Source organism: Nelumbo nucifera, chromosome 7, assembly GCF_055504915.1.
Source record: "Nelumbo nucifera cultivar China Antique chromosome 7, China Antique-T2T, whole genome shotgun sequence".
Lineage (NCBI taxonomy): Eukaryota > Viridiplantae > Streptophyta > Magnoliopsida > Proteales > Nelumbonaceae > Nelumbo > Nelumbo nucifera.
The window spans coordinates 29803534-29818613 of NC_142655.1; the positions used below are offsets into that span (position 1 = coordinate 29803534).

At 39.4% G+C, this 15080-nt stretch overlaps 1 protein-coding gene across 8 annotated transcripts; it reads left to right on the plus strand.

Moving 5' to 3' along the window:
* Positions 1 to 314: 314 nt before the first annotated feature.
* Positions 315 to 13947, plus strand: BNS (bonsai). 8 transcript variants are annotated; one of them, XM_010253076.3, is made up of 5 exons: positions 315 to 792; positions 1117 to 1158; positions 1369 to 1449; positions 1595 to 1648; positions 13447 to 13758. In XM_010253076.3, exons 3-5 carry the CDS (start codon positions 1374 to 1376, stop codon positions 13536 to 13538), a joined length of 222 nt encoding a protein of 73 aa, XP_010251378.1. In that variant the 5' UTR covers positions 315 to 792; positions 1117 to 1158; positions 1369 to 1373; the 3' UTR covers positions 13539 to 13758. The 8 variants fall into 8 exon arrangements, with proteins under 8 accessions (XP_010251378.1, XP_010251380.1, XP_088747064.1 ...); XM_088890938.1 differs by having other exon boundaries at positions 322 to 792; positions 1117 to 1217; XM_010253077.2 differs by having other exon boundaries at positions 324 to 792; positions 1117 to 1244.
* Positions 13948 to 15080: the final 1133 nt, after the last annotated feature.

A 15080-nucleotide genomic window follows, 5' to 3' on the forward strand; every position in this document is an offset into this window, starting at 1 on the left:
AAAGTCACTATAAGTAAAAAATGATTTTTTATACAATTCTCCACAGTCCCATCACCTTCATTTCTTCAACCGATGGGTGATAGACTCACATCAACACAAGTAGGTCATTTTCCGACACTCATTATTTCGAATGCTTGTTGGGATGTGCATGTTGTTCCTATGGGGTGCCAATCTGTATTCAACATACAAGCACAAGAGGTGTGAATTCATATTTGCTCCTTACAAAGTGTGTCTTAGACCAACCTCATGTTGCATCACGATTCTGTATTTAGAGCATCTTTCCATGAATCGTAAGGAGCAAACCGAGCAATTGAGACATGTTTGGAGATTGGTGTGGAGAACACCAACCTCACAACACGTCACAGCCATACATCAAGAACATCACGTACTGTGTTTTGATTCATGTGAGATGTGCTGTAAGATCGGTGTGAGGTATGTTTTGTGAGGAGTAAATCCTAACTTTGCTTTGCGGTAAATCCGGAAACATCTCCTAATGAATCAAAAATATAAATACGGAGATGTTCTAAATGCACGGCTGTAAGTGTGATGAGAAGGTGTGAGGACTGAATCCGGTCTCGCGATCGGCATATCCGAATCCGGATTTTCTCTAATAGAGCGCTCCACACATCAACCTCACATAACTTCAGCCGCAAATCGGAACTTCTCCCGTGTAATAGCTGCACGGCGGCTCGGCTGAAACGAGTAAAGAGCTTGCAACTGCTACGACGATATATCCTCTTTCACTCTCTTCATTTCCACATTGATTATTGGAATTCAATTCGTGAATCCGAGGTTAGTACTTAGTAAGTTAGTAGCTATGCTTCAAAGTTCAAATTCATCTCTACAAGTTTTCCCATTCTTTTTATTATCAGACTTTTACTTTTAATCTAAATCCAGTTATAATGATTGTTAAGACCTCACAAGGAGACTCAGTTGTTGCAGAGAGTCTAACCTTACCTCATTGTTTCTCCTGTCCGTAGCATTCAAAAACCCTAATCTAGCAGTTGATTTCGTTTTTCTTGGTGGGATTTAATTTTCTGAGTATGTACTTCATACTTGTATTTCGTCAGTTCTAAACCTGATATTGATAAGGGCATTTTGAATCCTGAAAATCAGAAAGCGGGGAAGAGCATTGGGCGTGAGATTGCAGGAAATTGGGTTTACTTTCCACGATTTGTTCTCTTTCCTCATCTTTTATTGCACTCGATGAACCATAGGCGCCCATTAATTTTTTTTTTCTTCATGTAATATAGTTTCTTTTTGTGTGTGTGTGGAGTTTCATGGTCAATTGTGCCAACATTTGATTTCCCTTTTCTTTTTCTTTTTTTTTTTGTGTATATCTAAAAGAAATTGACTGTAAATTCATAGGAAATATGGCGGAGCTAAGCCTGGGTGTGCTGATAGATATAGTGGATGAAGAATGGATGAGAGATACCCTGCCTGAAGATGGTATCATCTTTTCTTTGTGACTTTTCCATTGTTATTCCACTTGCTGCTTTTCAAAATTTTAATCTTCCCTTTCTTTTTCTTTTCTATCACCTTTTTATTGTTCTTTTACGACCTTTTAATGGAGTGAAGCCCTTTTACCTTGCAGATGTTTTACTACCTCCCGTAATGGTGGCTCGAACTGATGATACTGAAGACCCAAGTATGTTCCTGAGCTTCAATACAACCATGTCTAAGTGATAACTTTATCTATTGGATGACATGATGACAGTGTTTTACTAATAGAAGGTTTTTACAGTATAAAACTTGATCACATGAATAAAGTGACATTCTGATATGAATAAATTATGGTCCTTTACTAGGAAAAAATAATTGTTTCCCTATTTTTCATTCGCCTTGGTTTTCAAGTCTTAGACCATTGTACCAGCCCCTAAAAATAGAATCATTTATGTTCTATACCTGGTTATATACTTACATCATGGTCTTTGAGTTGGAGTCCCCTTCAATGATCAACTTTTGTAAGTTTAACTCCTTAGCTCTCTGAACACCTTCCAATGCCGCCAAGATCTCAGCTCTAAGAGAGTCACCAGGTTCAATTGGACCTAAGAACAAGGCAATTATTGTCCCTTTCTCATCTCTTAAAACACCCCCAATACCCGATGGCCCTGGGTTTCCAAAACTGCTTCCATCAAAGTTCAGTTTGTAACAACCACTAGGGGGGGACTGGAACTACTACTTCTTGACCTGGGGCTGAAAAAGCAATTTCTCTCCACTTTCTTAACAGGTCATCTGATGACACTCTATTGAATAGTTCTGTAGATTTAAGCCAATGTTTTACCAAATTACCTCTAGAATAGCTTCCTTGCTCTTCTCCTTCCTAGATAATATTCTAGAATTTCTTTCTTCCCAAATGGTCCAAATGACAACAGCCCTTACATACCGCCACATCCTTCCCCTTTTCTTTGACAGTCTGAAAAACAAAGGTTCAAACAACCTTTTCACATCTGGTGGTGGGTTCCACTTGCATCCAAACAACAACGAAAACCATTCCCATAAACCTTTAACAAAAGTACAAGAGATTAATAAATGGTAGCAATTCTCACTGTTGACCTTACAGAGATAGCACCAGTAAGGGGACGAACAACTCTTTGGTCTTTTCTTTTGAAATAAGTCACAAGTGTTGATTCTTTCTAGGCATGCTTCCCAACAAAAACTTCCAATCTTAGGCGGGATAGGTATACTCCACACCTCTTCAACAGGGAAGGGTGGACACCCCCACTAGCTACTGTAAGGGTTAGGGAATTGAAAAAGGAAGAGCAAGTAAACAACCAATGAGGAGTAGGAGTCCAAATTCTTTTATCAGGTTGAGAAGGGTCCAATACACGCCACCAAGGATGCCCATCAAAGACAAGGTATTATTTAATTTGGAATCCCTAATAGCCCTCCTTAACCCCAGATCCCAATTAAACCCCACCCGAGAATTAGAGGGAACCAACAAGGTAGAGATATGCTCATTTTTGTACGAAGATAATGCAAATAGGGGTGGATTAGAGCCGAGCCGTATACTTGGCTATTTGAGCTCGACTTGGTGAAATAGTCTTAGGCTCGAGCTTGAGCTCGGTTCGGTTTAAAGGTCGCAAGTTTGAGCTTGACTACAAGCCAAGTTTTTTCTAAAAATTAAAAATTATACATATAAAATGTTTTTTTTTTTTATTTTACATACAACAAAATAAGAATTATAAAAGTTATTTATTATTATATATATAAAAATAAAAAATATACATATAAAAGTTGTTTTTGTTTTATATACAAAAAAGTAAGATTTATAAAAATTATTTACTATTATACATAAAAATAAAAATATTATTGTATATAATAAAAATTATTTATTTATATATATATATTTATATATTTATATGTATGTAAATTATTTATTTATTATACTAGGCTCGCGAGCCTCACGAGCCAAGCTTCATTGGGCTCGAGCTCAACTCGATTAGAAAATGAGCCTATGTATCAGGCTCGAGCTCGGCTCAAAGCTTGGTTTAAATCGAGCCAAGTTGAGCTTTTCACAAGCCGAGCTCGAATAGCTTGTGAGAAGCTCGGCTCGTGGCCACCCCTAAATGCAAACAACAAAGGAAATTGATCCCTCAATGAGGTGTCCCCTACCCATACTTATTCCCAAAATTTAAATAGAGTTTCCGGAATATACATCATACTTGATCCAAGGCAAGAACAAAGGATTAATAGCTTGGATGGATTTCCATGGAGATTCTCTTGTAGTCCTTGCTCTAATTCCAGTGTCCCAACCATTTGTCGCTAGCCCATGTATGCTCACCCTCACCACTACCTTGTCCCATAGCTTTTCTTTCTCCTCAGGAAGTCTCCATAGCCACTTACCTAACAAAGCTGAATTCCTTATCTGCACATTCCCAATTCCCAAACCTCCTAACCTTTTGCTTTTACATACCACCTCCCATTTAACTCTATGATCCTTTTTTCCTCCCCGGTTCCCAAAGAAAGTTCCTCATTAGGTTCTCTAACTTCCTAGCTATCCCACTTGGGATTTTAAAAACCGACAAGAAATACACAGGTAGATTAGCTAGAGTGGATTTAATTAAAGTGATCCTTCCTCCCATGGATAGATAATTTCGTTTCTAAGATGCAAGTCTCTTTTCAAAACTCTCCAACACCAGGTTTGAAAAGCTCTCTTTCCCAGGTGTATCACCTAAAGGAAGACCTGAATATTTCAGAGGCTAACTAGAAACCGCACAACTCCAGATATCCACACACTCTGCCACTTCCCTCTCCCCCATATTTACACCAACTATGCAACCTTTCTCAAAATTTACCTTTAAGTTTGACATCTTCTCAAAATTTACCATCCTTAAACATGCAATTGTGTGCTCTATACTAATATTATTACAACTTTCAACAGGGCATCCAGCATTGACTTCATTGATATTATCATTTCTATGGTTTGGCACATGTATATCCACTTTTTACTTTTGATTGTCCATCTCTGATGAGTCCACTGTTTTATTGATATTTATCAATAGTTATAATTATTGAATTCTTCTTACTATAGGATATATAGCCTATGTTTGTTTTAGCATTTTGAATGATACTTTACTTGGTGAATGGATCAAGTGGAGAGAAGTCAAATACATCACATGATAGTAAAAAGGAAATGAATACACACAAACACACCACACCACAGACACAGACACACATACACACATGTAGATAGATAGATAGATAGATTCAAAGTAATTTGCTAAATGTCATCTTTTTATGCTACGTATTTTTAAACATGAATATTCAGCTTTCATTCTTTTCTTTTCTTCTCTTTCTTTTTTCCTGCTGGATTTCCTAGTTCTTGGGTGCTTTGGTTAAAAGATTATTGACTTATGTTAGAGTCGGCTGTACAAGGGTAGTACAGTTCTTTTATGCTTAGTTATATATGTATCTCTCTGCTGATGTGGCCCTCACTTAAGTGAGGGCACAATGGTAATCCTTGTATATCTTAGAAGAGTATAAATAAAAGAAGGGCCGACTAGAGGTTTTGAGATTTTTCTCTCTAGTTCGGTTGTGACTTTTCTCCTTCTTTTTCTTCTCTTTCTCCTTCTCTCTCTCTTTTCCTTCTCTCTCTCTCTTTTCCTTCTCTTTCTTCTGATCTGAACATATACAAACATCTAATATGAGTTTTAGAGAGTCTTCCAGAAAGGAAGAAAAGGATTGGTCGTTTTCTCCTTTTGGGGGTTTCCATGCCTCCAATGAGTGCAGTCGTTGTGGTTTTGTGTGGCTGGTAGAAAACCCTCTACTCACAATTCGAAGAGGGCTGGTTTTGTGATGGTGACAAACTGACAATGTAGACTTGGTACCCTCTACTTGACAGGTACATGATCTTCGAACTAAATTGTGGTATGTAGCAAGTTTCTTTTATACGTTGTAGAACTGAAAATATTTTTCGTGAGGTGTGTTGTGAGGGTTTCTAGTGCTGACAGTAAACGACAACAGTAGTGTTGTTGCTAAAAGTGGTGAACAATTGTGAATATTATTGCTGAAACAGTGGTGAATAGTTGTGAGTGTTGCTGCTGAAACCTGGTACTAGGAACCCTAGTGGTGTTTAGTCATTCGTGTGGAGTGTGGTGATTTATTAGGGTAGTAGAGTAACAATTTAGTGGTACAAACTCCCACTATTTTTTTGTGCAGTCATGGGAGACAACAGTGAATACAAATCATGTGTGATGGTGCCTTCTGATTATCTGAATGTGCAGATGACCTCTATAAAATTGAATGGTGAGAATTATGTCCCTTGGGCTAAGTCTGTTGAAGTTTTCCTGAAAGCCAAAACAAAAGTGAAACATGTGAGGGAAGATAAACCCTCAATTGGTTCTCTGGGATATGATGAATGGGAGCAGGAGGATGCTCAAATTATGACTTGGCTATGGAACTGAATGGAGTCCAAAATTAGTGTGAACTTCATGTTTTTAGATACAACTAAGGAAGTCTGGGATCATGCAAGGAAACTATATTTTGGACAAGTTAACACTACTAGGGTTTACCAACTGTACCAAGAGTACTTCAATCTGCAACAAGGGAATTATAGTCTTGAGGACTATATGCCAGTATGAGAAATTTATGAAATGAGTTGAATGTTTGTCATTCTCTTACACCTGATGTCAAAATTCAACAACAACAAAGAGATCAGTTGGATGTGACCAGATTTTTAGTAGGGATGAAATCTGAGTATGAACCCGTAAGGACACAGATATTAGGTGGATTTGCTCTTCCCTCTCTTGAGGAAGTGTTTTCTCGTCTTTGGAGGATTTCAGTTGGACCCATAGAGACTTCCACTATGTCAGATAGGTCTGCATTTGCAGTTATGAGAGGGGGAGGTCGTGGTGGTAGAGGAGGTCAGCATGGTCGTGGTCGTGGTGGTGGACCCATGTATGGTCGTGGTGGTGTGGAATGTATAATCGTGGTGGTGGTCATGTTGGAGGACGAGATTCAGGGGGAGCCCGTGGTAGGGGACGTGGTAATACTTAGAGAAGGTGTACTCATTGTGGTATGGAGGGACATACTATCAACTTTTGCTACAATCTCCATAGCCCACCTTCAACCTGGGCGAATCATGCAGCTGTAAATGGTGGTAGCTCAAGAAAAGAATCTCACGTCACTAACCAGATCCCCACTACATCTACAGATACTTCCAAAAAGGAGATGGTGAGTGTTTCACAAGATGAGTATGAGCGGTTCATTCAAGGTACATCTCAACAGAACACAGCTACCCTTGCACACACAGGTACGTATGACTTGTCTGGCATCCACATCTTCTCGTTGGATTATAGATTCTAGAGCTTCCGATCATATGACTGGAACTCCAAGTGTGTTTTCATCCATTTCTCCGTCCACCACTTCTCAATCTGTTAATCTTGCCAATGGCTCTACATCAGCCATATGTGGTGTTGGTAATGTTGATATTGACTCGCTATCCCTCTCCTCAGTTTTATATGTTCCCAAGTTTCCTTTTAACCTGATGTCTATTAGTAAATTGACTCAGTCTCTTAATTGCTCAATAACTTTTTACCCTTCCTCTTGTGTGTTTCAGGATCTCAAGACGGGGATGAAGATTGGTGGAGAGCATGAAGCTGGTGGACTGTATTATCTTGATGGAGGTGGTTCGACAACAACTATTCAGTCATCTTTCTCCCCTCATCAGTGGCACTGCAAACTTGGTTATCCGTCTCTTAGAGCTCTTCAGTTACTTGTTCCGTCGTTGCGTCGTCTTTCTAATTTAAATTGTGTGTCGTGTCAGTTTGGGAAACATCATCGTGTCTCCTTTAGTCCTAGAATTGATAGTCGTACATCGAGTCCTTTTTCTTTAGTCCATTCGAACATTTGGGGTTCAAACAGAGTAGTGTCTTATAATGGTTACACGTATTTTGTAATTTTTGTTGATGATTATTCAAGGATGACATGGCTTTACCTTATGAAAGAAAAGAGTGAATTGTTTTCTATCTTCTAGAAATTTTATGCTGAAATTCGCAATCAATTTGGTGTAAATATTAAAATTCTTCGTTCTGATAATGGCCGCAAGTATTTTTCCACACACTTTCAAGAATATTTGGAACAACATGGCATTATCCATCAAACCTCATGTACCTACACCCCTCAACAAAATGGGGTGACTGAAAGAAAAAACCGTCACCTTTTGAAAACTACTCGGTCCCTCTTACATCAGATGAATGTCCCCAAACCCTTTTGGAGTGATGTTGTACTCACATCTTGCTTTCTTATTAACCGCATGCCCATGCCTATCCTTGAAGGTCAGTCCCCTTTCTCTGTTCTGTTTCCCACGTTGTCTCCTTTTCCCCTTACTCATAGAGTTTTTGGATGCGTGTGGTTCGTTCATAATCTTGAGCCTGGAATGGACAAGTTAGATGCTAGATCCACTAAGTGTGTCTTTCTTGGCTATTCTAGGACTCAAAAAGGGTATAAGTGTTATAACCCTCGTTCTCGGCGTTCTTTTGTGTGTTCTGATGTTACATTTTTTGAGTCTGTTCCTTTCTTCTCCAGGTTGGATACTTCTTCTCCTCTGTTGCCATCACCCCTTCTTCTAGTTTCTGTTGAGGATCCCGTTCCTCTTGTTCTGGTCGTGACCCAGCCTTTGCCTCCAGTGCAGCTACCTGAGAGAGGACCACCTATTCGGCAAGTGTATACACATCGTCAGGCATCGGCTCCTCCCCTAGCTTCGTCACCGTCGACAGATCCGACAGTTGATCCCACCCCAGCCCCAACTCCAAGTTCTGACCTTGATCTTCCTATTGCTTTGCTGAAAGGTAAACGCAGTTGCACTCTCCATCCCATTTCCAATTTTGCTTTTGTATCACATTTCGGCTTCCCATCGACAATTTGTTTCTATGTTATCCTTTGTCTCTGTTCCCAAGGATGTCTAGGAAGCCCTCTGTTCTCTAGGGTGGCGCCAAGCAATGGAAGAAGAACTCTTGACCCTGACTCGTACTCATATGTGGGACCTCACTACTCTTCCTCCTAGTAAGCATGTGGTCGGTTGTAAGTGGGTGTACACGGTTAAATACTTACTTGATGGAAGTGTTGAACGGTTGAAAGCTCGGTTAGTTGCCAAAGGTTATTCACAGTAGTATGGTATTGATTACACAGACACCTTCTCTCCGATTGCCAAAATTGGGTCAGTTCGTGTTCTAATTTCTCTTACTGCTATGTTTGATTGGCCCTTGTTTCAACTTGACATCAAGAATGCCTTTTTACATGGTGATCTTCTTGAGGAGGTGTACATGGAGCAACCACCAGGGTTTGTTGCTTAGGGGGAGGGTGAGAAGATCTGTAGACTTAAGAAGGCTATTTATGAACTTAAACAATCTGCCCGTGCATGGCTTGGGAGATTTAGTGAAGTGGTGAAGAAGTTTGGAATGAAACAGTGTCAGGTTGATCATTCTGTATTCAGCTATGAATCAAATGCTGGGAAGATTCTCTTGGTGGTATATGTAGATGACATTGTTATCACAGGTAGTGATAGACCAGGAATTGACAGGTTGAAGACTTACTTGCATGATTACTTCCAGACAAAGGATCTTGGCAAATTAAGATACTTCATAGGTATAGAGGTTGCAAGGTCCAAGAATGGTATTAATCTGTACCAGAGGAAATATGTTCTTGATTTGCTAGAGGAAATAGGATTGTTGGGTGCCAGACCAGTTGAAACACCTATAGAACTGAATGCTAGATTGGGTAGTGATACAGGTGAGGAGTTTGAGGATCCGGGAAGGTACAGAAAGCTGGTGGGTAAGCTTAATTACCTAACCATCACTCGACCTGATATCTAATTTGCGGTTAGTGTAGTGAGTCAATTTATGCAAAATCCGAGAATCCCATACTGTGAGGCAGTCCTAAGGATTGCGAGGTATTTGAAGGGTGCTCCAGGTCGTGGTTTATTGTATAAGAGTGGAGGAAGTCTTGAGATAGAGGGATACACGAACGCTGATTGGGTCGGATCCATATCTGACAGAAGGTCCACTACAGGGTATTGCACTTTTCTTGGTGGAATTTAGTGACATGGAAGAGTAAGAAGCAGATAGTGGTAGCAAGAAGTAGTGCAGAGGCTGAATATAGGGCTATGGCTCACACAACATGCGAACTGGTGTGGTTGAAGCATCTACTAGAGGAGATGGGATACTCGATTGACACTCCTATGAAGCTATACTGTGATAACCAAGCTGCAGTTCATATCTCCTCTAATCCAGTGTTTCACGAAAGGACGAAGCACATAGAAGTGGATTGCCACTTTGTACGTGAGAAGGTGCTTAGTGGAGTGATAAGTACAACATATGTGAACATAGGAAATCAATGGGCAGATTTGTTTACCAAAGGGTTGAATCGGGGTAGAGTGGATTACATATGTAACAAGCTGGGACTATATGACATATACTCACCAGCTTGAGGTGGAGTGTTAGAATTGGCTGTACAAGGGTAGTACAATCCTTTTATGTTTAGTTATATATGTATTGCTCTGCTGATGTGGCCCTCACTTAAGTGAGGGCACAATAGTAATCCTTGTATATCTTAGTAGAGTATAAATAAAAGAAGGGCCAACTAGAGGTTTTGAGATTTTTCTCTCTAGTTCGGCTGTGACTTTTCTCCTTTTTCTTCTCTTTCTCCTTCTCTCTCTCTTTTCCTTCTCTTTCTTCTGATCTGAACATATACGAACATCTAATATGAGTTTTATCAACTTATAACTATGCCATCTACCAAAAACCATTTGCCTTTTGTGGTGTTGACAATGACTAATGGATAAGCCTTTTTGAAGAAAAAAGATTAAATGGAAACTTTGAATGGTGGATTCAAGCAAAAGCCAACTTGCAATTTTTATTTGAGGAGTAACAAATGATTGCATTATCATATCAAAACTGTGTGCAGATAAGACTGTATACCCTGTTTAGTATGGTCAAAAGCAGTGTTTTAAAACAGTTTGGAGGTTGAACAGATTTTTTCTCTAGGGCAATGGGTCAGCAGTCAACTGTCTTGGTCAACAGGTCAATCCATGATGTCATTATTATAAAAATTTCAGAAAAAAACCAAAAAATTGGTAACCTGTTGAATGGGTCAGGCAGGTGAGGCTCAACTGTCTGTGTCAATGGGTCATTGACCAAGTCAACAATTTTTGTAAATAGTGTGGGTTAGATGATGACCCAAACTGGGATTCTGTCCAGGTCACTGGTTTGATTGACCAGGCCAATGGCGGGTTGGAAACAGTGGTAAAAAATTGAGACTGATGGTACAAAAAAGACAGATGAGGAGATAAGCAATAAACGAATTGGTATACAACATCTCCTGATCTCTTTCAAAATGTGTGGATTTAATCCTCATAAATTCCTTTAAGCATGGTATTCATTCATAGATGTGCCTCGCAACTTTTCCAATGATCTGTTCTACCAATCAACTTTTAGCCTTCTTGTTCTTTTCCTTCTATAGACAACAGCAATTATCACATAAGACCAAGTTCAAGAAGACTCTTCCTCTTCAAGGCCATGCTCAATTCAGAGATGTTTGTCCTGAGGAATAACCTATACCTGGCCATACAGTTTCAAGAAATGCTGCCATGTCTCTGGGAAGAAATCACAATGAAGAGGAGGATGTGATACCTTATTTAAATTATTTCAAAGGGAGCACAAATTCCTGGTAAATATTCTCCTCAGATTGAAGACAGTGCATTGTGCACTATGTTAAGAAATGATGTCCACATGAAGAAAGTGATCTTGGATGGACATTTGGACCAAATAAGTTTCCCAAAAGGCTTCTAGGGGTTTCACACACCCATACAAACTTGGGATTTGAGCTTGGGAATTGTGTGTTCACTTCTATGTGCATTATGTGACAATGACCTCTAATGTCTTGAGCTAAAACTTTGCTTTCTCATCCTAATAGGATTAACATTGGGACTTTTTATGTCATTTTTGTAGGCTTTTAACTTCTATAGCATTCTAATTTTTTACATGAACTAGAGGTTCTCAATTGTGTGTTTGAGGTGCACCACAGCACCCCAACTTTGGGATAAGATATGGAAAGGTAGAATTAAGATGTTTGGCCAGCCATGCTCTCCCATGGAACTCCTCATTCACCACATCTTACTTTAGTTTTGTCCAGAAAGTTTAGCAAAACTTCATAGTAAATTGACCAGGGCCTGAGTCTTATCCCCCTCCATTTCCAATATATCCTCATAGATCTCCTCAGTGAATTCCCTCTCAAGATCCTCTACCTGATCATCTTTCATTCCGTCAAACTGCAAGCCATCCAGCTTTGGTCTGTGCTGCCATCTCTCCTTGTATAGGTCTTCATAATAGCCCAATATAGCCTCTTGAATTATGTTTTCATTCTGGAGCAGTTGGCCATTCACTTCCAACTTCACTATGGTATTTTCTCTTCTAACATTGGCTATTTTGTGGAAATAAGCTGTATTCTAGTCTTGATCTCTTCCTCCATTTGGTCTCATCCTGATAGGCTAATCTGTCGTATCTCTACTTTGTGGCCTCCCTCTCTCTTCTTTTATCCATGGTTAAGTTTCCTCCCTCTTCCTTTCTATCCAACCATCCGATTGTATTCGTACACCCTCAGTTTCAACACCTTTGTAGGGCTCCCTATTCCACACTTTAATCTTCTCCTTCAGCCCCTTTCCTATCCAAGACATAGCTAGCAGACTCTTCAAGAGTCCATGGAACATAATCAACTCCAATAATTTGAAGAAAGCCTTCCTCTTCTAACCACATATGCTTGAACATGAAAGGGTGTGGTTTTGATGTCTGCCTCTTACAGCTCAACTCAGATAACAAAATTTCTACTAAAGAAACAACAACAATAATACAATCTATAACCCCTAAACCTAAAATGGAATGAATGGCAACCAGAATCATATACCAATCCCCTGCATGGGCTTGTTTGGACTTGCGTTAAAGGGACCTTGAAAGAGATATCACTGTAAAGGCTTCAACCTTTTAGGATTAGGAACGCAAGACATCTGACATCTGTTGCATGGACAATTGCAACATATTTCCTCCTTTTGCTTCTTGGTTTTGTAGCTGGATGACTTGGTGTAAAAGGACTAAGGCCCCATTTGGTTCGTGGGAATAGGGGTCTGGATTCGGAATCGGAATGGGCTATTCCGATTCCAACTGTTTTCTTGGGCGGAATTGGAATCCCATTCCCATTCCTGCTGAAATGGCATTCCCCCATTTGAGGGAATGGCCATTCCTTGCCCCTCCCTTGGGAATGAAATCCCATTCCTACTGATTCTAATTCCCATTCCCATTCCTGTTTAAACCAAACAGACTATGGCAATGGACCATTCCGATTCCGATTCCGAATGCGAACCAAACGGACCCTAAGATGATTTCCTATTACCTCGTGTATCTGGAATATTTGGAAAGCCTGAAACGGCTTTATCTTTGAAGGTTCTAACCCTTCTCCTAATGTTGTGATTGGTGTTAATAACGAAGCTACATGTTGGGAGTTACACATGCTTGAATTGTTCAGTGCTTGGATCATTTTGTTTGATCCACAGTTATTTGCTTTCAATCTCACTCTGAATATGTTTTGTATGTTGGTTTGAGCCCACAAGCTTTTCAAAACATTTAATTTCTTTTAATATTCAGGTTTTCATATTTTTATATATTTATGTTTTCTATTTAATTTATGCTTTTTTTAAAATTCTCCCTCCTTTGTTTGGGCATGTGCCTCTGCACATGACTTATTCCGCTGATGCTAAAAGGCCTTTGCACTTTTCTTGTGCCTCTTGCTTTTAAAACACTATGTTAAGGGCAAGGAGTTGAACCATGGTCAATATGTATTTGATGTTACATAGGTAATGACACTCATAGTCTTATCGTGTTATTATTGTATAACTGACCTTTCTTTGTCTGGCATAGCTGATCTCTAATCCTTGGTTCTTCTTTTTGGGTCTTAGAGGCTTTATACACGTGTTTCTCTTGAGGTCTCCATCATGCCTGAAATCTTTCTCATCAAAGCAATATAGTGTGCTGCTTATTATGACAAATTGATTAGAAAATTTTCCCTGCTTTGTGAAGTGACTATTAGGATGGGGAATAAGAATATAATTAGACAGACCCAAATAAGTCTTTGATATTATGTATCCAATGATTGTGAATATGTGAATAAGAAGATGCCATGTACAAATCTTTCTTATCTTATTTTTGCATTTTTTTTTGTTTATGTAGTAATTAATTACATATTGTGGCTTGCTACTATTTTTGCTTTATTGATCAGATCAAGAGACTCAACCAGCTAATGGAGATACTTGGCGTGATCTTGCCTTGGGAAATCAATGAGTGTTTGGTTATGTAAAGGTGATTTGAAAAAATAGGTAACTGAAATTGACTGTTGCGCTCAGGTTTAATCATCACTGATTCACCACAATCAATATAGAGTAAAGCTACGTTATATTTTTCACATTGCGATAAATCAGGCGCTCTTAATCAGCAGTAGGTGATAGACAGTTTTGAATGTACGATGCATGAGCTTTTCGTTTGCGTTTTATTTCATTTTAGTTTAGCAAGAGGATTAGCAATTAGAATGAAAGACAGTTTATTTAAAGCCTGGACTGCAACATTATAAATCGTTACAATTATCCAGTTAGGAAGTTACGATGTAGAGGCTGTTTGATAATGGTATGTTGGGCCATTAGAGTCTTGTTTGGCTTCTGACTCAAGAAACTTGTTCAGTCTGCACTTGCAGAGAATGGTCTGAATGAACTTAATGGTTGAGAGAGATTGCCATGACGTGATCAATGCGTTGTGGTTAAGACTTGAAGCAGACTGCTGGATAGACTCTTGGGAGGTGAAGGGTTACAACTAACAATGCACGATCTGATTTTTGCAGCCACATGCAGAAAATCTGTTACGATCCATTTGTCCCATGTTGGTAGTATGGGATGCTAATGTGAGGTATCCCACATCGGTAGAATTGGATGCTGTTGTGGGGTATATATGTGCTTGGGTTCCCTCCCTCTAACAGCTAGCTTTTAGGGGTGAGTTCTCCCAAGTGCAGCGCAGGTGATGACGTCGGTATTGCAGTGTTCAGTCGGGATTAAGTGGACTTGTGCAAAGCCAGCCTAAAAGCTAGCTATTAGAGGGAGGGAACCCAAGCACACATATACCCCACAACAGCCATCCCATTCTATCGATGTGGAATACCTCACATTAGCATCCTATACTACCAACATGGGACAAATGGATCGTAACAAAATCCAGATGAAATGGATTTGATCATGGTTCAAATTATTGATACATGCAATTTGCAAAATTTGGGATTAGTCTGAAGTCTAATTCAAGGATCTCGTAGTTTTAGAAAGCTTCAGGTTTCAAGATTTGAACCAGACCAGGGCATCAACTTTTAGAAATGGCCTTTTGTTCTAAATCCTAAAAGCGGATTTAATCAGTCAGATGCGTGTTTTCTTGGAGAGATTGTTTCATCCAAGGTTAAGCGCAAAAAGTATCCAAAAGGCTATTTTAAGAGACATTACATGGTATAGTGGAAAAATTAAGATGTGCATGGATATGGTAGAAAAACTCAATGATATGATA

Bases quoted from the DNA above. Each gene is read 5' to 3' on its own strand.
- BNS (XM_010253076.3), top strand. From the start codon at position 1,374: ATGGCGGAGCTAAGCCTGGGTGTGCTGATAGATATAGTGGATGAAGAA. The intron at 1,450-1,594 runs GTATCATCTTTT...TTTACCTTGCAG, and splicing joins AGATACCCTGCCTGAAGATG to ATGTTTTACTACCTCCCGTA. The intron at 1,649-13,446 runs GTATGTTCCTGA...TGGGTCTTAGAG, and splicing joins TGATGATACTGAAGACCCAA to GCTTTATACACGTGTTTCTC.